Below are 16,371 nucleotides of genomic sequence, written 5' to 3'. Positions count from 1 at the left end.
ACTGTGCGTCTCAGAGTCACTACATCTCACTGTGCGTCTCAGAGTCACTACATCTCACTGTGCGTCTCAGAGTCACTACATCTCACTGTGCGTCTCAGAGTCACTACATCTCACTGCAGGGTCTCAGAGTCACTACATCTCACTGCAGGGTCTCTGAGTCACTACATCTCACTGCAGGGTCTCAGAGTCACTACATCTCACTGTGTGTCTCAGAGACACTACATCTCACTGTGCGTCTCAGAGTCACTACATCTCACTGCAGGGTCTCAGAGTCACTACATCTCACTGTGCGTCTCAGAGTCACTACATCTCACTGCAGGGCCTCAGAGTCACTACATCTCACTGCAGGGTCTCAGAGTCACTACATCTCACTGTGCGTCTCAGAGTCACTACATCTCACTGTGCGTCTCAGAATCACTACATCTCACTGTGTGTCTCAGAGTCACTGCATCTCACTGCAGGGCCTCAGAGTCACTACATCTCACTGTGTGTCTCAGAGTCACTACATCTCACTGTGCGTCTCAGAGTCACTACATCTCACTGTGCGTCTCAGAGTCACTACATCTCACTGTGCGTCTCAGAGTCACTACATCTCACTGCAGGGCCTCAGAGTCACTACATCTCACTGTGTGTCTCAGAGTCACTACATCTCACTGTGCGTCTCAGAGTCACTACATCTCACTGTAGGGTCTCAGAGTCACTACATCTCACTGTGCGTCTCAGAGTCACTACATCTCACTGTAGGGTCTCAGAGTCACTACATCTCACTGTGTGTCTCAGAGTCACTACATCTCACTGTGCGTCTCAGAGTCACTACATCTCACTGTGCGTCTCAGAGTCACTACATCTCACTGCAGGGTCTCAGAGTCACTACATCTCACTGTGCGTCTCAGAGTCACTTCATCTCACTGCAGGGTCTCAGAGTCACTACATCTCACTGCAGGGCCTCAGAGTCACTACATCTCACTGCAGGGTCTCAGAGTCACTACATCTCACTGCAGGGTCTCAGAGTCACTACATCTCACTGTGCCTCTCAGAGTCACTACATCTCACTGTGCGTCTCAGTCACTACATCTCACTGTGCGTCTCAGAGTCACTACATCTCACTGCAGGGTCTCAGAGTCACTACATCTCACTGCAGGGTCTCAGAGTCACTACATCTCACTGCAGGGTCTCAGAGTCACTACATCTCACTGCAGGGTCTCAGAGTCACTACATCTCACTGTGCGTCTCAGAGTCACTACATCTCACTGTGCGTCTCAGAGTCACTACATCTCACTGTAGGGTCTCAGAGTCACTACATCTCACTGCAGGGTCTCAGAGTCACTACATCTCACTGTGCGTCTCAGAGTCACTACATCTCACTGCAGGGTCTCAGCCAGCTCCTCCTTACCCTCCAGGTGGACCAGGATGTTCACATATGAGCACAACCTGTGATGACTGGGATTGTGCTCATATGTGTGTTGCAGCGAGTTAGAGAGACTTTCCATCTTAAATAACAGAGCTTATATCAAGTTCTGTACAATCAAAAGTATTGCGTGCATTCAGCTATTCATAACAAACTTTGCAGAGTGTTTGAATTGTGTGCGTGTGTGTGTGCGCGCGTGTGTGCGTGTACGCTCCAGAGACCCATTCAACTCAATTTATTGACGGCACTTTCTCGGTCCATGACTAACCCGTGGTCTTAAATGGACGTGAGGAATGCTGCAGGAATACCCGCTGCAGACCTTAGAGCGTCTGATAGGAGTGGTCCCTCTTCTGGGGCGGCTACCGGGCGCTAGGTAAGCGTTTGGCAGACGTTAAATCACTCCAAGCACCAGCTGTACGGGGACATTACCACAGCATTTTCCTGTAGCCCGTAGATTGGAGCCGGTTACTGTGTCCTTGCTTCCAAGCGGGAAGCAAGGACACAATCAGCCACAAGCTGATGTGTGGTGAGCTCTGAGCTGGGGACAGTGGCAGCGGGCCAAGCAGAGACCCAGGTGAGGCCGCCACACACTGAGGCCGGAGGAGTAGTGTGTGCGTGTGCGTTTGTGCGCGTTTGTGTGTGTGCACTAGAGGGCCGATGTGAATTCAGCACATAGGTGACAGGAACAGGAGGCATCAGAAGATAGTGAGTTAAGTTAAACTTTAGGAATCCTGAATATTACATTAATCCTCGTGTCTTGCGCATAGTTCTTGCTGCTCATGCCAAATAATCTCTTGATGTACTTCTGTGGTTGAAGAGATATTTATGTGCACATCATCCCCACCTACTGGCCTGCCATTCATATGCACGTTCTATATTGTCATAATTGCTTCAAATCACACAGAATCAAACTTTACCTCTCGCGAACAAACTCAGCCAGCTCCTTGGTAGCCAGCTGGCCATGCTTCATGTTGTGGTAAAGAACATCAAATCCAGTGTTCTTCTCTCCCTGTAGAAAGAAGACAAAACACCGGACGCATTAGACACAAATGGACCTTTACTAATATTTGTAGTTTAACAGTATGTTATATTTATTTACCTTCCCAGGGTGGAGATACAGTGACACAAGAAATACAAAACTGTCTTATAGATTCCTCAAGTCACACAACAAGTCAGCATGACCTTTGTCTTCAACGCTTAATGATTTAGCTCACAGAAACATCAGCGGTCATGACATTTAGAGGCTGAAAGAGAATCAATCCACAAGACATCTCAGGATTTATGTAGCCGAGTTTTCCCAAGGTAAGGTTTATGATATATAACTAAACAAAAAAGTCTATGCGAGGCAGTGGGGGGGAACTTAAACAAGCTGAACCAATGGGGAACCTTCTGCTTCGACTTCAGATCGATCATTGGGGTGATTGGATCATTCTGACAGCGCCGTCCTTCTGTTCTGACGATGTCTGACGCTGGTGTCACACTGAAGACTCAGCCTCTCTCACACCTCCACACCCCGTCCACTCACACCTCCAGGCCCGGCCTCCTCAGCCTCTCTCACACCTCCACACCCCGTCCCCTCAGACCTCCAGGCCCGGCCCCCCCAGCCTCAGACCTCCAGGGCGCCCCCAGCCCACAGAGGGCCCCCGTGTGTCCAGGGAGACGGACAGCTGCTCAGGGGGAGCTATAAACACTCTGCTGGCAGAGAGCCGACAGGCAGGTAGCAGGGGAGCGGTCGACGGCCCCGCGAGAGTCTGGGGACACGGAGATTCACCGAGTCAGACCAAACTACCGCATGCCTCGCTGCACACACACTGGCACATAACTCAATAAAAGCAATTAAGGACAGGCAAATACACACACACAGACACAGACACACACAGACACACACACACACACACACACACACACTTTGCATTGCAAAGTGCGGGGCAGATATTCTTGGTGGCCCGGACAGGCTGCTGCCTCGGGCCTCAGTCATGTGTGACCCAGCTGAAAGTCACCATTTAATACCGGCCTGACAGATCAACTACACCTGTAGCTCTTATGCCGCGTTTCCACTGCAGGGTGCGGTTCGGTTCGCCTCAGTCCTTTAGGGAGGGGGCGGTATAGCCCAGCTATACCCAGGCTAATGTCTGTTTGTTTTTATCCCCACGTCGACCAATCAACGGAGGGGGTGTGTAGCTCGAATTTTCCGGCACCCTTTCAGGCGTCTCAGTACCCCAACGGAGGAGTACTGAAGACGAGGGCAAAACGAGTACGGCTCAGTCCGGGTCACGCCCACTTTTGGCGGTGGAAACGCAATCCGTAACGCACCTTTGCGAACCGAACCGTACCGCAGCCTGCAGTGGAAACGCGGCATTAGCTTCAGCCCCAGGAGCACAAGGGCCCTCAAATGAGAACGTCTCTACTACTAGAGCTGAATTTGAATTAGAAATTATTAAAATGAAGTTAATGAAGGGATGGATCTCAGAAAACGGCATTCTGTTTGAGAACAGTGATATTCACAGTGGCAACAGCTAGAGATAGCTTGATTTGACACATTGAAGAACTTTAAATACTAACCACACGGGGGGTCAGAGTAGGAACCAGTAGACAATGACCCGGAAGTGGTTCTGTAATGCATCGCCACAGCATCATTCATTCATGCTCAAACCGCTGGCGATATTCCATAAAGAGTCGCTTGTGTTCTCATGTCCCCTTAGGGGCTCAGAACCAAATAGTGTGAGTGGAGTCTTCATATCACCCACAAATAATCTCCAAGATGTGATTAGGAGATACCATGTGATATTGGTCCGCTTTAAACTAGGTCACCATTTAGTGAAGAATGCTCTCCTTACATGGGAGGGTTGACCCACAATGCCAAGGGTTGGACCGCTCCATTCAGGTCGACTTCAAATAATAATCTATACTTTCATTACAAAAAGTATTCTTAGAGCCCCCCTCTTCCAGCCATGAGCTGCGTCTGACGGCGGAGTGTGGTCCGAGTCATAGGGAGGTCAGCTGACTTCTATGAGACATGTCATTGGTTCTTTGAGTCTCCCCCGTTTAATTTCTCAGTATGTGAATCAGAGAAATACGCCACGACTGCCATTAAACGTCCCCCTGTAGTAGAATGTGTGATAGCTGCTGAACATACATTGTGAAAATTATGCAATGAAAAGAGATCACAGCATGGGCAGACTTTAATACGGCAATTCGTCGTTTCTGGTTCAGCTATAAGAAAATGACAAGAAAACAAAACCATTCAGGAATTAACTTTGTACAGTCGTCTGTCGACCAAGCGTAGAAGCCTCTTGCTAGAACTGTGACCAGCCTCCATGGGAACACAAAAAGACCAAAAGGAAACCACACGAGTCTTAGTGCCAGCAGGTCCATGGAGCCAAATCCAACCGAACCGCATTATGAACCGCCAACTCAGCACCGGCCTCCTTCTCAGAGGGCTGCCAACATTGGATCAACGGGCCTTGGATCCTCGATGTCTGATACCCACCCATCCCCCCCCCCCCCCCCCCACCCGCCCCGCCGCCGCCTCCATCCCATTCACTCTCCCATTCTGCCTTTTCAACAATTAACATGACCGTTCAGATCTCGCTCTGCAGAAGGCATTACCATGACAATATGAGGCACGATGGGAGGTGTGTGTGTGTGTGTGTGTGTGTGTGTGTGTGTGTGTGTGTGTGTGTGTGTGTGTGTGTGTGTGTGTGTGTGTGTGTGTTTGTGTGTGTGTGTGTGTAGGACTGATCATGCACCCATTTCTCAGAAGGATTCTCAAACATCTTACTAATAAACTAAAGTGTCAAAGGACTCAAGGCTGGGAACGCATGACTCTGTATGTTCCAACAGCCACAAGAGTTAACAACATTTGTTATCAACTAATGTTGTTAAATTGTTAACAAGTTAATCACATTAGCAGAGAGGAGACCTTTCAGAGCGTCCTGCTGCATGTTGGTGATGAGGAGCCCGTAGAAGTGATGACATCATCAGAGGTCTGAGCAGCACAACAACAGACGAGCCAACACGCTGGGCCGTACTATAGGCCAGCGCTAAATAAACAGTTATTACACAAAACCCACAGCCATTAACACGCAGACAGATAGTCTTTGGCAAGTGAATCATTCTTCTTAATAGCCGAGTCAGAGCCAGACTAGCTGCCCTCACTTGAAGTGTATTAATGATCGCCTGAGTCGCCCTCTCAAGCCTAAACGCAGAGTGCGACCAAAGCTCCTCTGAAATCAGGGGGCAGGCCTGCCTGGCCAACAGCTCTTCTCCTGCTCTAAATGACCATAATTGTCTGTTGCCCTCTGGCAGTACTCGGCCACGGCCATCATGAGGTGGCTGACTCTCCCTCAGGGGATCAGAGCAGCAGCGCGGTCGACTGACGGCACTAATGGAAGACATGACTGGACAACATCGAGGCGCCACCATGAAGTGTTTGGGAACCAAACATTACTTCTGTTTAGCTGCTGCTCGGCTCGGTTTATCGCCATGGTGACCGAGGAGGGCCTGCCACCGGTCCCGGGCGGCTGCAGTAGTACGAGGGGTGTTGCTGCAGCCACCGCTCCCAGCAGCTCGCTGAATGGTCCGCCATTGTATGAAAGAGGATCTGGTGACGGGGGATATCCCCTGTTCTGCCGTGGAGCAGCGGTCAGGCGGTCCCCCGTCACACACACTGGGCCACAACACAAACCACCCAGCTCGGTCCATCAGGGGGACACACACACACACACAAACCACCTAGCTCGGTCCATCAGGGGGACACACACACACACACACACACACACAAACCACCTAGCTCGGTCCATCAGGGGGGGACACACACACACACACACACACACACACACACACCACCTAGCTCGGTCCATCAGGGGAGGACACACACACACACACACCACCTAGCTCGGTCCATCAGGGGGGGACACACACACAAACGACCTAGCTCGGCCCATCAGGGGGACGGACACACACACGCACACGCACACACACACACACACACACACACACACACACACACACACACACACACACACACACACACACACACCATGGGGAGAAGGAGGATGGTTTCAGGACCTAATAATTGTTTTTATACCAATTTGCTTATACTGCAGCATAAATACAAATCAATGTATTAGGGAAAATACATTTCCAATAATTGATCCATCAAAACACTACTTTATGAGGGTTACCTGATCTGAAACACAACGGCGAGCTCCAGGTACTAATCCCTGTTGTATGGCATGGTGCCCGCAGGCCTCCAGCACGGGGCCTGTTCAGAGGTCCAGCCCAGGGGGGTCAGGGCTGAGTCAGCACGCTCTGCGCTGACGGGGCAGTGGCCTCCTAACAGCAGCCTGGTGGCACAGAGAGCTGCAACCCAGTGGAGGACTGCAGCCCCCTTCAGCAGCCCCCAGCACCACCCGGCAGCCCCCCGTCCTACTGCCTCTGGGGCCCAGCCCCCCGGCCTACTGCCTCTGGGGCCCAGCAGCACCCCCCCGTCCTACTGCCTCTGGGGCCCAGCCCCCCGTCCTACTGCCTCTGGGGCCCAGCCCCCCGTCCTACTGCCTCTGGGGCCGATTCTGTCCAACGCTCATCAAAATAAATAAAGAGTCGGCCCAAAAGTCCCTGCCTCAACCACCAGTGAGCTGGACCGTCCCTGCCTCCACCACCAGTGAGCTGGACCGTCCTCAACCACCAGTGAGCTGGACCTTCCTCCACCACCAGTGAGCTGGACCGTCCCTGCCTCAACCACCAGTGAGCTGGACCGTCCCTGCCTCAACCACCAGTGAGCTGGACCGTCCCTGCCACCACCACCAGTGAGCTGGACCGTCCCTGCCACCACCACCAGTGAGCTGGACCGTCCTCAACCACCAGTGAGCTGGACCGTCCCTGCCTCAACCACCAGTGAGCTGGACCGTCCCTGCCTCCACCACCAGTGAGCTGGACCGTCCCTGCCTCCACCACCAGTGAGCTGGACCGTCCTCAACCACCAGTGAGCTGGACCGTCCTCAACCACCAGTGAGCTGGACCGTCCCTGCCTCTTTAGGGACTAAACAGCCCCATCCGCCCGGTGCCGTCGGACTCGAGGTCACCACCCCACAGAGCACAGGCCTCACGGGGCCACGAGCCCCACGCAGAATGGCAAACAAGAAGGAATCAATTAACAAGTAGAGAAGTTAAGATGTTAAATGTGTGTGGGGGTTTAAAATTAATTAATTAATCAGACAAAACAATGCTTTCTTTAAATACTGTTCAAGGCTCTTGAGAGTTCAACATTGATTAAAGACTCTTATGATCTAGGACGTAAGCTTGTGTTTGAGTTCTGAGCTTAACCAAGACCTGTAGGTTTGCTTTTAGTATCCATTCCTAAAAAGGTACTTAAAGAACGTGCCTTCGTTATCAGTAACAGTACTATACTATACCATAAAGGGGGAACACAGAGACATTATAGATAGGAAGCACAGAGACATTCTATATAGGAAGCACAGAGACATTCTATATAGGGGGAGCACAGAGACATTCTATATAGGGAGCACAGAGACATTCTATATAGGGAGCACAGAGACATTCTATATAGGGGGAGCACAGAGACATTCTATATAGGGGGAGCACTAAGACATTCTATATAGGGGGAGCACAGAGACATTCTATATAGGGAGCACAGAGACTTTCTATATAGGAAGCACAGAGACATTCTATATAGGGGGAGCATGTTAACGCTCTCATTTAAACAGCTTGGTTTACATCTCTTACACAGCGCTGCCATATTGCCTCCTCTATCTACGGAACACCTTTCGTCTTGTTGCTTTCATCTCGAAAACCAAACCTGTACTTTCTGTTTACCTGATCACTTCAACTAACCCCACACATGACAGAACAGGGCTGCCCACATAATAACAAGGAGGAAAGCCACAAAATCATACAGAGCACTCCGACTCCTGGCAAGACAGACCTCTTCCCCAACCAGTTAGTATTATCCAGTAACAACTAGATCCAGCTAATGGAATGGTTATCACCAGACCACCACCATACAGGCTAGGTCCTTATCCCGCTTAGAAAAATAATTCTGAAGGTTTAGAGAGGCAGTAGAGGGGTAAGGCCCCAGTCTGATGAGACAGGGCAAATAGAACTAGGGCACACCTGAAATAGCTCTAAAGTACCTGCACACACATAGGGGTGTGTGTGTGTGTGTGTGTGTGTGTGTGTGTGTGTGTGTGTGTGTGTGTGTGTGTGTGTGTGTGTGTGTGTGTGTGTGTGTGTGTGTGTGTGTGTGTGTACACCAGCCCTCGTCCATGTTACCTGTTAATTAAAAAATAAATAAATAAAAATAAATAAATTGAATTGAATTGAATTGAATTGAACCTTGATACACAGGGCGTATGTGACTTGGAATTAGCCTTTGCCGCATTTTCTGTCATTATTTAAATACACATTGTTATGCTTGCGGATCGGATGAAAACCATAACACGTGTGTGAATCCATGAGGCCTGACACCTTTGGGTTATCTGGTTCATTGGCTCACAGTGACACTCACCCAGAAGTGGTTCTGGAAGAAGGCCATGTTGGGTCAGGGATTCCTCACAGCAGCCTACAGAGACAGAGAGAGAGGGGGGAGAGACCTGCATTAGACCTGTTAGACGCTAGCTTCCCCACTCGTCTCTGGCCTCGTTCGACCTCTACCTCTACAGCCCCTCCCAGCCAGACCAGCGCCTGGATCTTATTTCCCTTCACGCACTCTGAAACCAACAGAAATATCAGCATAAAACAAAGTGGTTTTAGGTTGTTGGTTTTTGCCAGAGGAGGAAAATGTTTTATACTACCCTTTATTAAAAACATGGGCGAGAGAAAGCCGTTAAAACCAGAAAGAGAGAGAGAGAGAGACGACTCCCAGCTCAATAAAGACCAGGAGGCGGCTCGGGGAGAACACCCAGAGGCTGCTCCTCACCCCCAGGAACAGGTCGGTGGAGGCCTGGAGGGGACCCCAGACCGACCCCCCCCTCGTACGGACAGCCTGGAGGGAGGAGGGGCGCTGGTGGGGGGGGGGGGGGGGGGTCTACATCAGGGTCTCAGATCTGTCTTATGCAGACCTTCTCTGTCAAACACACGGCGGTAAACACTGCATGGACTAGCCAGCTGGGTCCCTCGTTGCCTTTCTATTAAAAGGTTTCATCCGCTCTGGAGGTTAAGTCAGGAGGTGTTCCTGAGATGCGGCTCCTCTGAGTGAGCTGCTTGGGTATCCAGAAGGGAGTAACATCTTCCCCACAAGTCCCCGTTACATAAACAGCTCATACTGGAGGGCTCAGAGAACCAGCTACAGACGCAGCCCAAGAATCTGATGCTGACCATTTTGACATGTATTTATTCATACTCATACATCTCGAGGAAGCGGGCAGCACATTAAAAAGGCACACATATCATTTAGCTTCCCAAAAGCAACCCTATTTCCATGTACGTGCGTGTGCGTGCGTGTGCGTGCGTGTGTCAGTCGGCATGCTGGCTGCACCCCCTCTCCTGGCTGGGCGGGTAAAGCCATGCTGGTCCATCCACAGTCCAGCCAGTATGGGATGATCCATTCAGCCTGGTGGACAACCATTCACTCTCATCAATCGATATGAAAACATCCACCAAGCTTAATGTAAGACTTAGTGTTTCTAGCACACGTATAAACACAGACAGAATTAAATGAGCCACAATGAATCTATCAAGTTATCAAATAAAATCTTAGGATTATTAAAGCTCTTGATTGATTGACCAATCCAGTAGAAGTGACAAAGTGATAATGGAAGCCGGTGATAAGTAGCAGAAGACATATTTCAGCTGGACCTCCACTCATCGTGCCTCTGCTTGAAGACATTTGCTTGCTTTGGTTTTAACATGACAGTCTGATGCCTGACCTCAAAACACTTCAAGGAACAAGAGGAAGGTTAAATGTCACCAGTTGACCTTTCCTGACCTTTGGGTTTGCCCATTGGGCAGAGTCTGGGCAAAGGAAGGGTCCAACATAGCTGCTGGTGTACCCCTACCGCCCTAGACTGGGACAATACAAAGGCTCTCCTCTCTTTGTCCATCCTGCTTCATGTTGTCAATCTGGCTGCTGTACTGATTCCCTATTTTAGAGTCGGACACACACACACACACACACACACACACACACACACACACACACACACACACACACACACACACACACACACACACACACACACACACACACACACACACACACGTGTGGCGGCCTCACCTGGGTCTCTGCTTGGCCCGCTGCCACTGTCCCCAGCTCAGAGCTCACCACACATCAGCTTGTGGCTGATTGTGTCCTTGCTTCCCGCTTGGAAGCAAGGACACAGTAACCGGCTCCAATCTACGGGCTACAGGAAAATGCTGTGGTAATGTCCCCGTACAGCTGGTGCTTGGAGTGATTTAACGTCTGCCAAACGCTTACCTAGCGCCCGGTAGCCGCCCCAGAAGAGGGACCACTCCTATCAGACGCTCTAAGGTCTGCAGCGGGTATTCCTGCAGCATTCCTCACGTCCATTTAAGACCACGGGTTAGTCATGGACCGAGAAAGGGCCGTCAATAAATTGAGTTGAATGGGTCTCTGGAGCGCGTCTGTGATAAAGGGAATAAATGTTGAAAGACTCGACCCGGCGTCTCTTGGCCCGCCGGTTAATTGATATCAGGAACCCCCAGGCAGGCGATGCCACCAGCCACCCAAACCGTTGACCAAGATAAACTCTCTCTGCAGCAGCCCCGTGACCGTTCCCCCGTCACAAGGCGACAACACACAGGAGGTCTCCATGGACGGCAGGGAGGCGTCAAAGAACGAAGGAAAGAGAGAGACAGAGAGAAAACACTGTTTTGGTCACAGAACTCTCAGTTCATGGAACAACGTAAAAGGAAACAGATGCTGCATGTGATTGTGCAGACCTCAGCTCTATCTGTGGGTTCCCTCATTGATCTGGTGCTTCTGTCCAGCTGCTACCCCCCCTCCCTCCCCCTCCCTCCCCCACCACCTCCACCTACCTTCACTGCTCTGGAAATGAAAGTGAGAGAAGAGAAACATGAACAGAAAGTAACAACAGAGCAGCACACCACTGATCGGCCGGATGGACCCATCTGTCTTTGGCTCTGGGGAGGGAGGGAGGGGGGAGGGAGGGAGGGAGGGGGGAGGGAGGGAGGGGGGAGGGAGGGAGGGAGGGGGGAGGGAGAAGGTGAAGAGGAAGGAGGATAAATGTGGGGGATGAACACAGAGCGGGAGGACAAGGTGGGCGACGTGACAAACGGTCCCCGTCCCGTGTTACTCCACGATGCCGTACATGATTTCATCAGATCGCCGCGCTGACATTGAGATGGTGGAAGCTAAGAGGCTGAGACAGAGTAGGACCGACTCTACAGGAGGGGAATAGGAGAGGGTGGGAATACAGTAAGGGAAACTACCCAAGTCTACCCATGCCTAGTATCTAGGATATTGGATTTATTGGCAGCTCAACATGAAGAAGGATTTTAAAGATGATAATTTCCTGAATCATTTGCAGCCTTCACAGGGCCGAGACTGTGAGTAATAAAAGGTGACAGCAGAGAAGAGATCATTGCGCTGCGGGCCGCTCTACAGTCTCCTGGACGGCTCAGCGACATTCTGAACATCATTCACTCTGCACACATCAACCTTTATCCAAATAGTACTGCGCCAAAAATAAATAGATAATAAAGAGGAAATAATAATAATAATAATGTTCACGTTCATAATAACATGGCCCCTGATGGCTTCTTCACCCCCCCACACACACACACATCCACAAACAAATTAACCTGCAAATGAGCCTTTGCACTCATTCCAAATGGAGGGAGAGGCAGAGACCAGAAGCTGCAGAAGAGCTGAGAGGCATAAAGGTGCAGGGCCAGAGAGCGAGATAGGAAAATGAGGGAGAACGAGTTGCGTGTTTAGAGCCCTCAGGGACACTCATTGTCCGGGCCTCAATGTCGCTCTGTCACTACAGGGTCCAGTCCAGTCCAGCCACTGTCAGCGTGCCAGAGGACAGACTGGGAGGAGAGGGCACCACATGACTCTGATGGCATCCAGGCATGAGGCACCGGGGCCCTCCACATCAGCTCTGAGCTTCATTCATTCATTGTCCACCATTGTTTCTTTTGTGCGATGTAATCATTTATGTGGAAATATTTTTTGATATATTTCGTGGTTGTTTTGAGCCTCATGGGCGGAGGAGACGATCTCTTTAAAACACGTTCCAAAATAAAAAGGTCAATGATCGAGGATATAATTATTAATTACATAATACACATCATTTTATGGACCAGACAGAATTTTCGCTCAAATTTAATTCCAGAAGGTTGTGAGCTGAAACATCGTAATGTCCTGCTTAAAGCCTTCCTTTCCCAAACCACTTCTATCTGTCTAGCTTGTTGAAATAAAAGGACTTCCACCACACCTCCAGAACAGCGGTTGTGAAGTGATGTCCTGGAGCAGCTCTGTGGCGTACGTCTACCGACCTGTCTGAGATCCTTTAAGTTAATCTACAACAGTCCCAAAGACACCCTAGTCCTGTCCAAACGGCCTGCCACAGGCTGCAGCCGTCCTCACAAACCTCCACCTCTCTTGTCACTAGCAAAATGCCCAGCATCTCCAGAACCAGTCCCCCAGAAATAGCCCCAGGACTGGCCCCAGAGGCTGCGTGCTGCGGGGGCTGGTGAGGGTTGGAGGGGGCTCGGGGAACCCTCCCATCGGCTCTACGAGGAGACAAGGGGCAGAGTTCATCCATAGTAGAGAGTGACCCCGCAATCAGACGTGCTACGGCGAAGCTCCCTGGTGGTTGTGTGATGTAACAGCCTTGGCCCCTGCCGCCCTGCTCTGAGAGCCAGCTCGGGGAGGCCCCACAGCAGGGTAGCCTATATAGCAGAGGGCCTCGCCATCTATAATTAATATCTGCCAATGGCACCATACCAGGCTGCCTGGGGGAGCCAGGAGGGGCCAGAGGAGCGGGGGTTGGGGGTGGATCAGAACCAGGGCGGAGGGAAGAGGATCCCGGGGTTCAGAGAGAGGCAGGTATCGGAGGCCCAGCTGGGGGAGAGTTGAGACTGCTAAACTAATGCACCTGCCTGCACTTCTGTCACCATCCCCGTCAGCGCCCCTTCCTCTTCCCTATGGCTGAGGTCGGCTCATTAAGGTCCTGGAAGCGCAAAATACTAAAGTAACTCAAGTGAACGCAATCAGCTCAGCCTCCTCTAGTCTTGAACACACATGTGCTGATGATTAAGGTTGTATTACTGTATTACTGTATTACTGTGCTCTGGACAGGAAGACCCCGGTAGCTATGCGAGATGAAGTTGACAGCCAGCATTTAGAGCCAGTGCTTGGTCTATTAAGTCTAAAATTATCTTAACAAGCACAATCACCAGCACCCCATGCCATCATGCAGCATTGCTCAACCAGCATATGAAACGCAGGCGCTAGGAGATATACTTGATACATTTAAGTATAGTTTTGCTTTACAGTTGTTCAATCTCCATTGAACCCAAACTGATGATCTTATCAACTGAGCCGAAAACTTGACTCTGGGTCGGAGAAGCAAGGAATATTGTACTGCAGGGTCAGGACTGAAATGTCAATGCATTGACTATCTTAGAAAAAGGGATGGTTTGCAACTGCATCGCATATTACAGTGAACTGCTTTCTCTCACTTCTTATTTAGTGGGAAGGACTACAAATTGTCGTGAGTTTGGTAAAAGATCTTTGAGGACTTGTGCAATATGTTTGGTAAGTAAAAGGAAAGCAACTCTGACTCCTAGAAATAAATCTCTGACAGACGGTATCAATCTTCTCTAAGCAGCTTTTGAAACTAACCTGTGTCCTTATAGTATCACATTACAGAACGGATAGAAGGAAAACCAGCCAAGAAATATCAAAGCTACAGCTTTGGCTTCAGCAGCTCACAGACGGTGATTACAACAGAGACAGCAGGATAGCTCAGGCATCAGTGGATGACAATCTTCCGACAACATGCAAACACTTAATTAATTAGAGGGGGACAATCATTTAATCAACATCTTTTTGGCAATATTCTTGGTTACGTCCTATCATTGCTCACAACTGAGTTTGGATAAATCTAACAATATCAGTTTGACAACATATAAATAAACACAAATACAAATAAAAGAGAATCATAATGAAAGTTCCTGAAATGTAACCACAAATAAAGCTGTTGATCCAAAAAGTTTGGAGAGGACTATAGTAGCAGCTAGAATAGTAGTAACTAGAATATGCTTTCATCAATTGAGAGAACAATAATGAGCGGCCTGAAGGCTTTCAGACCAGGCACTCAGAGTTCACATTCACCAGTCAATAAGTCAGAAATCTGATTTAGCAGCATCTGAATATGAAAATGATTAGAAAATAAAATAAGTATCCAGTTAATCTCAGATAAGGATTTGCATTCACAAAGTAGCACTGAAATCTTAATTCCAATTCTGGTCTCGGGGACAAAAGGACCCAATAACTTTAAGTCCTATTAAATGCTACAGCTGATACTGACTATTAATATGCCCACCTTTAGGACACTCCTATCATTTCAAACGGGATTCCTACAAGAGTGGCTGAGTTAACAGACTTCAGGGCAGAATTTAATACATCATCCTTACGATCTCACTGTATAAACATACACAAGTTGCATTGTATACAGAATAAAGACATTAGTGAAGCTTAAATAACAGAATAATGACCCAGTACAGCCTAATGCTGCCATCGTCCTTGGATCACAGAACTAGGAGTCAGAAACTCTTTTCAAACGTCCCAGCATGAAGACATATTCTTCATTTGAAACTTTAGATGCTTAAAGAAATGACATCCATTAGTTAAAGAGGTGTGACGTTACAACTCAAAACGATTCATCACAACATGTTGGCGAAATGACCACATATGCTATGGCCAACTGGCCATTCATTAGATGATGAGTCGCCTAACTCTTCATCGCATTCAGGATGAGTTTATCAAAGCTGAGCAAGCAGGCGACATCTATTATAGACATTTATTAAACATTAGGATGATGACGCGCTTTGTAGAGGACTAGATCTATAGGAGATTTCCTCGGTTCATCCTTCATTTAACTATAAGGACGTTTCTCACATCGATCACATCCCTGCCCTGTGGTCTCTGTGGAGGGTGAAGTGCGGTAGCAGGAATAACATTGGTAACGTGGATGGACATGAATTAACGTGAGTAACATGAGTACATGAGTAACATGAGGAACAGGGGTAACATGGTCCCTGTCATGCAGGACTAGTCGGCGTGTTGGCGCAGTCCCTCGAGGTACTTTCCAACTCATTTCCACGCAGTAGAATATATCAATAAAGATCAATAATTACCTGAATCCGTATTGGTGAAGACCTTTATAACACATGTCCCCTTCTGTCCCTCCGTCCAGCAGCAGCCCGCTGAGAGCTTTGATCAGAGTGAGTTTTACCCGGCGGTGTTCAGCGCGCAAACTCCCACCCACCTTGATCCTGATTGGCTTGTGAGTTTTTCACTCAGGCAGACATTTGTTGTAGGCATAGCAACCATTTGTAGGCGGGCCTTATAAAATATACCGAGTTATCATTGGATATTTGTCTTTTAAGTTTATAACCATAGAAAAATTAATAAATAATGTATGATTGGCAGGTACGAGGTTTCTGCATGTCTTCTGTTTTTCAAATAAAGATATTAATTAATAATTTAGATGAATGGATAATTTAATATATAGATTTCATAAATTAAATGTACACTTATTATTGCTAAAATATATATCTTATTGCTCAATGAACCATGTAAAATAGCAATCTTAAAATGATCGGCCTGAAATCATTATATATATACATATCAGTTCAAATATTTTAAATTGCATCAACAAAATACCCAATAAAAAACGAATGCAAACACTTGATATGTAATCAGGCGTACAGTGGCGCTATTTACAATC

At 48.8% G+C, this 16,371-nt stretch overlaps 1 protein-coding gene across 6 annotated transcripts in view; it reads right to left on the bottom strand.

Annotated features, from left to right (window-relative positions):
• fcho1 (FCH and mu domain containing endocytic adaptor 1) overlaps window positions 1-15,897 on the bottom strand; it is a 42,252-nt gene extending 26,355 nt beyond the window's left edge. For 4 of the 6 annotated variants that reach the window (XM_030372771.1, XM_030372773.1, XM_030372776.1 and 1 more), the window contains exons 1-3: window positions 15,779-15,897; window positions 8,937-8,990; window positions 2,326-2,417 (exon numbers count right to left, since the gene is read on the bottom strand). In XM_030372771.1, coding sequence (XP_030228631.1) covers window positions 2,326-2,417; window positions 8,937-8,963 — 119 coding nt within the window. In that variant the 5' untranslated portion in view covers window positions 8,964-8,990; window positions 15,779-15,897. Of the gene's footprint in view, window positions 1-2,325; window positions 2,418-8,936; window positions 8,991-10,643; window positions 10,771-10,844; window positions 11,012-15,778 lie in introns of all 6 variants that reach the window. The other 2 variants (XM_030372772.1, XM_030372774.1) reach the window with 2 other exon arrangements.
• Between the last annotated feature and the right edge of the window lie 474 nt (window positions 15,898-16,371).

This window comes from Gadus morhua, chromosome 12 (assembly GCF_902167405.1).
Source record: "Gadus morhua chromosome 12, gadMor3.0, whole genome shotgun sequence".
NCBI lineage: Eukaryota > Metazoa > Chordata > Actinopteri > Gadiformes > Gadidae > Gadus > Gadus morhua.
This window is presented reverse-complemented; position numbering and strand designations above follow the sequence as displayed.